The 6,186-nt window shown below is 35.7% G+C and overlaps 1 protein-coding gene across 1 annotated transcript in view; it reads right to left on the bottom strand.

Annotated features, from left to right (window-relative positions):
- Nucleotides 1–4,430: 4,430 nt before the first annotated feature.
- The window catches only part of LOC102476311 (glutamate receptor ionotropic, delta-2), a 909,022-nt gene continuing 907,266 nt past the window's right edge, over nucleotides 4,431–6,186 (bottom strand). Inside the window, exon 10 of the mRNA XM_006148786.1 lies at nucleotides 4,431–4,565. Coding sequence (XP_006148848.1) covers nucleotides 4,431–4,565 — 135 coding nt within the window. The remainder of the gene's footprint in view (nucleotides 4,566–6,186) is intronic.

The raw sequence follows: 6,186 nt of genomic DNA, 5'->3' as shown, positions 1-6,186 counted from the left end.
CTCTTCCGAAAAGTCAAAGTAACACTAAACAGCAGCAGTTATTGCCTCTCATCTGCAGTGATAGCAGATGAGCTTCTGTTGAAGCAGAAACAATTTTGTCATGGTATATAATTTTCGAGAGTGCAAAGATTCTCTACCCATGAGGAGACTGCTGGGATCAATAATTTTGAGTGTCCAACACAATGGAGATTTTATAAAGTATTGGATTGAATACTTAGATTCTCTGGGTCTCTTTATGAGCACCTAGATATATGTGCCTGTAAACATTCCCAGTTATAACACAATCTCATGACTTTATGGGATAAACTATTTTCTTAAAGACACAGAATAAAAGCAAGTCGAGTTAAAATGATCTTGATTACAGTAGAGAATGGAAGAAACAAAAAATTTTGTGTTCAGGACACTTTGTCGATTTATAACATTTTCTAGATTCTCCTTATTTATATAAAACCTTCCCAGACATAAATTCATTGTTAGAAATATGACAGTAAATAAAGATGGTATATTATACACTTATGGTCTTAATTAAAAGACTGAGTTTATGCAGGCTACATTTAATACCAGAGTCTCTACTATTAACTTTCCACCTAACTGTAGACACTGTGCCTCCCAAGCCTTAATAGATTTGTAGAATTTAGAGTCAGAAAGGACATTAAACAAAACAAAAAGGTTATTTTATGCCATTTCTTTGATTGAAATGTATAATGCTCTATCAATCACACCTAAAATGAAATTACTTCCTCCACTTCACATAGAAATTTCTTGTCAGAATAACACCTCAACTTTATATTTCTTATGTTGGCTTGAAAATAAATCACATAGAGTACCATCCACTTGAAAATGGGCATTATTTTAATTATACCATTATGCAACCGACAAACATAATTTCACTTAATCCTTACAACAATCTTGAGAGATAAGTGCTTTATTATTGGGTTGTCAGAAATGTCATGGCACATTTTTGCATAGATAAACAAAAAAGTACATCATGACTTTCCCAATAACCTAATATTATTGACATTTTACAAATAAAGATATTAAGACTGACTTTGTTTAGAAGTCCCAAAATCACATAGCTAGTAAGTGACAGTGTCAGAATTTCAATTCAGGTCTCTCTGATCATAAAGGCTACACATGTGTTTCCATTACAAATGTTAAACTAGTCTAGTTGCCAGAAAATAATTTTAAACTATAAATGTTAATAATTTTATTGAGCCTTGGAATAACCAAACTAACTACCTACTCTTTCCATATTCTCTATGAATTCTAGCAAACGAATTACACATACAGCTTTATTAGTAACCATTAAAATCCGTAATTGTACTTTTGGTGACCAAGTACCCAACTCCACTGGACAGTGAGAATACAAAAATGGAAAGAGTGTATTCACACGCTCATACTCTAATGTGGTGTGTTAAAAATTAGTTTATGTGCGTTTATTTATTTTTCATTTGAATAAAGAAGAAACGTGATTGGGGCCAGCAGGTGGCACAATGGTTAAGGATCTGGATTCCCATGAGGTTGATGGTGGTTCAAGTCCTGGACTTGGCGGCATGTGTGTGTGTGTGCATGTGTGCATGTATGTGATCCCCAAAATCTCAAGAGGAGAATGGAGGAGAAGGGATTGTGATGTGGCCATCTGCCTTGGGAGGTGAATTATGCCTTTCTGTCTCTCTGGCAAGCTCACATGTCCTATCACAAAAAGTCTTTTAAGAAAAAAGGTTGCTGAACTTATAGGTGCAGAGAAACTTATGGATGCTTATATCAGTATGTATAAGTATGCATTAAATAATTCATTAAATACTTAATAAGTATCTACTATATACCATGAATTGGGGGAAAATAAAGAAACAAAAGTTTGTTTTGCAGAGTTACTTTTCAATGAGAAAGACTACAAACAAGTATTAATAATTATAAGTATTGATTACATACATGCAACCCTCTGAAATATATGTACCAATAACAGGATTATCATATAATTGTATCCTATACATATAACATTAGTTTGCCAAAAAGGTTATAACGAAAAGAGCTAAGTAATATGAAACAAGGAAATGTGATTTTAGATATTACAGAATCCGAATACAAACACAATGTTGAAGAATACCAGTACAATATTTGATCGTCGGCCATTTGAAAGCAAGGTTGTTTATCCCTCTTTCTAAGCACAAGGCAGTAAAAGCTTTCAGTTCATTAAAAATGGACCAACAACAATCTATATAATATTCTTTGTGGAAACAGCACATTAGGTTTTCCCAAGAATGCAAAGCTGCAGATTTTATAATTGTGAATTTAATGTTGGAGAACCTGAGCAAAGATTCTAAATTTATCTGAGAAACCAGTGTACCTAGGAGCTAAAATATCTCCGCTGTGCCATTTTATTTCATCAACTTATGAGAAAACACTTTTATGAAGATACTGAGCATTACTATGCAATTAAGATTGGTTGTGAAACCAGCTTTAATCTACTTTTCCTAGGTTTATTTTCCTGTTTGTGATAAAGTTCAAAGACATTAAGTCCACAGTATTAAATTTTAATGCTGGAACTCCGTCTTTACAATAAAATGTGAGTAGCACTGGCAAACCAAACCAAACAAAGAAAATTCAAACAAGCAAAAAGGCTATTATGTATAATTCCTCTTCTAAGGGAAAAGCACACATTAGTGCTTTAAATGTAAAGTTATTTAATTTAATCTCTACTTTGTAATGTCTTATGTTTGGTTTTAGATGATTTGATATGACGTTATTACTCTCAGTTTTTTTCTTATAAATTTTGCATGGTGGTGAACATAAACATGAAGAACCATATTTTGGGGCAAAATTTAATGCTATATAAACCTTTGTTTCAGAATTTGGCTTTGCATTTTCCTTGCATTTACCTTCAAGGATATACTGTACGCTAACACCTTCAATACACAAACCACGGAATGAAACACCACCTTCTATCAAAGTAAAACAACATGTAAAACATATCAGAGCAGGTTGGCTCTTCATTTTACTCGGCATCAGTAAAAATTAAATAATCCTTTTCACGTTCTCACCAAATTCAGAGAAATGAAATCCTCACTTAATACATGCCAAGAGAGCTGAGGCTAGTCCAAAATTGGGGACTGTGAACACTTGGTCCATCTCACATTCACAGCGGACATAACCCTGCTTAGCTTATGGGATCTGACAGTACTCCTGCTCGAGGTGATAAGGCTGCAGGCATTGTGTACACTTAGCCACTGGCAGCGGAATAAACACTGACAACTTGACAGTTCATCAGCTGGAAAGCCATTCACTCTTTCTGAGTCATGGCAAAACTGGAAGTGGGACCTTCAAGTCAAACACACATCTAGTAAATATAAACTGCATGGCCAGGTTTTCACTTCATAAGTATCTTTGAAAACATTATTACATGTGCTAACGCCTGTATGAAGGAAGGGATCTATTTATGAATAATGTCTGCAATCCATGAACTAATTCTTAATACTCTTAAAATTATCTGAGAGCTCAAGTTTGGAGTTTTATAAAGCCAGTAACTAATTGAGCTTTCAGTTTAATAGACAAACATTCGAGTTATAAAAGTAAATACATATGTAAGAATAAAGAATGCTTAAAAGAATTTAAAACACGAATTAAAAAAAAATAGTTTGAGTATCAACAATGTAAAAGGCACCATAGAGTAAATATTTAGAGTGCTTGTCACATGGTGTCTGTATAATGCCAGCTCCCAGGAGCATTTGAGTCCAGATTGGGTGTTGGAGCTTAGAAATGCAATGAACTAATTACGAGAGTTATTTACTATTACTTAAGAATACACTAGACAAGATTTCATATGTATCATTTAATGTCACCTTAATACAGAGAGAACAAATTACTGACGTCGACTTCAGAGCAGGGTGAAGCAATGCCGTTGACCTTGGAACTGCACTGAACTGCACTGGTCGTTGGAAGCTAAATGAAGCCCTCTCGGCCACCTTCATAGGCAGGACTTGGTGGGTACCTGGAATCCACCCACCCTTGGAATCATGAACTCAAATGTCTTGTCTGTCTCTCTCTCTCTCTCCAAACAGCTTCCTGGCTTTGACATTTTCTCACTTAATCCACATTAATTATACAGGCTCTCTGAAGTGCTGAGGGCTCTTTCCTCTTGAGCTGTACTTTACATTGCTCAGAATCCTCCTGTCTTCACTGCCGTCCATGTCCAATTTAGATTCCATGCTTTGTCACTTCACTGTCTTGCCAGTATCCTTAACCTCACTGCTTCATTGTACCATGATCAAAAACAAAACGAGAAGCAACCTAATGAAACCCAGAGCCTACATTCAAATTCATCCAGCTTGCTGAGTGCCACTGATGAACACACGCGACCGTGTAGACGAGTGCTACAGTGAAATTGTAATTTCTGACCTCAGATGAGCCAGTGGCCCTATCTAGCAATTCTTCTATGCTCCCTGGTAAACAGCTCTCTTCCGTTTTTCACAGCCGCTATTCTGAAACTCATTCACTGCCCTGAAATCTCCTGTCTCATTATCTGCTGCAACTCTTTTCTTCTTAGCAGATAATCCACCTTCAACTTCCTTAATAAAAGATGCTATACTTAACAATCTTTTTCTTTTATTAACACCAAAAAATGGTGTTTGAAGACCTGCTTGCAAATACTATTCTTTCATTACATCCTTCCCTTAATCACTCTGGGAAATGATGTTCTCTGTGCTGAGGTTAAGCATGGCCTCTCCTCTTTCTTCTCACCTCTATCAGTGATCACCTTTCTTTCCTTTATCTTCATTTCCTTCCTCCTTATTGGCATGGTCTCTGAGCATTCGATATACTCGTCTCTTCTGTTCTAAAAAGGTCTCCTTCAAGTTCACAAAGCCATTAAATTACCACCCCAAAACATGTTAACTTCCTCACCTTTCTTTTAACTATTTTATTCTTGCTATTTAAAGATATGAATTACCAAGACCAACAGTTGGTGTAATGGCTATGTCCCTGGACTGCCATGTAGTAGACTGCAGTTCAAGTCCTGGACTCGGTGGCTTAAACTCATGCCAGGCACATGTGTGTGTGTGCCCAAGATCCCGGGGGGAGAATGGAGAAGAAGGGATTGTGGTATGGCTATCTCCCCTGGGGGGTGATTTCTCACTTTCTTTCTCTCTTTCTCTTTCTGTCTTTCTGGTGAGCACACATACCCTATAGCAAAAGCCTCTCAAAACAAACAAACAAAGAAAACAAAAAAAAAATAACAAAGATATGAATTACTACTGTACTGAGATTCTCTCTCACTGACAATCACAACATCTTTCGATGCACTAGGTACAGTTCTGGAGTTTAATGTTACTTCATGTTACATCTAATTTAAGTTATTAGGTTAAGACAGCACAACCTTAGTATCAGAATCCAACAGAAAAGGTAATTTCAATCTTAATCTCGGTCATAAACACCAATGTTAAAACCTTAAGCAAAGTGGTAGGGAATGAGGTAATTTTTATGTAAACATAAAAATATCTATACTTTTACATATATATAAGCCTAATGTTTACATAATAATTATATATATATATCCCTAGAATAAATGAACCTTCTTAATCTGATCAAAGATAACAATTAAGAAAAAGAAAAACATTATATTTTGCAGATTAATTTAAAATCTCTTTCTCTTATCTGAGAATAATAGTGACCCAAGAATATCTACTAGTATGACTTCCATTCAACCTGGTCCTAGCAGTCATTCTAGCCGAGAGACCAAAGCGAGAAGAAAGAAAAGGTGGGAAATTACAAAGTTAGAGACATGAACTCTCATTAATCGCAAATGAAAAGACAACTAGCAAAGAATCTACAGGTCACATTAGAATTAAGCTGAAGAAGCAAGCTGGATATACAATCAATACAAAATATCAGTGTTATTCTCAGTAATATCTTAGCAATAAATAGAAAATAAAAATTTTAAGGATAGTATATTATAGACCAGCTCTGTAGCAGAGCTGTTAAGCCTGTACATAGGGAATTGGATGGTTTAAGTTGCAATCTTGGTGACTTGAAAAACACACATGGCAATTGTGTGTGCCTTAAATCCATACAGGATGGAGAAAGAAAGGAAAAACAACTGCAATGTGACCATGCCCCATTGTGGGGTGGTGGTGGTGGTGGTGGTAGTGGTTGATTTCTCTCCCTCTTTCTCCATGTCTCTCCCTCTTTCCC

The sequence above is a fragment of the Tupaia chinensis genome, unplaced genomic scaffold (assembly GCF_000334495.1).
Source record: "Tupaia chinensis unplaced genomic scaffold, TupChi_1.0 Scaffold000245_1, whole genome shotgun sequence".
Lineage (NCBI taxonomy): Eukaryota > Metazoa > Chordata > Mammalia > Scandentia > Tupaiidae > Tupaia > Tupaia belangeri.
Note: the sequence above shows the minus strand (reverse complement) of the source record. Positions and strands in the feature narration are given on the sequence as shown.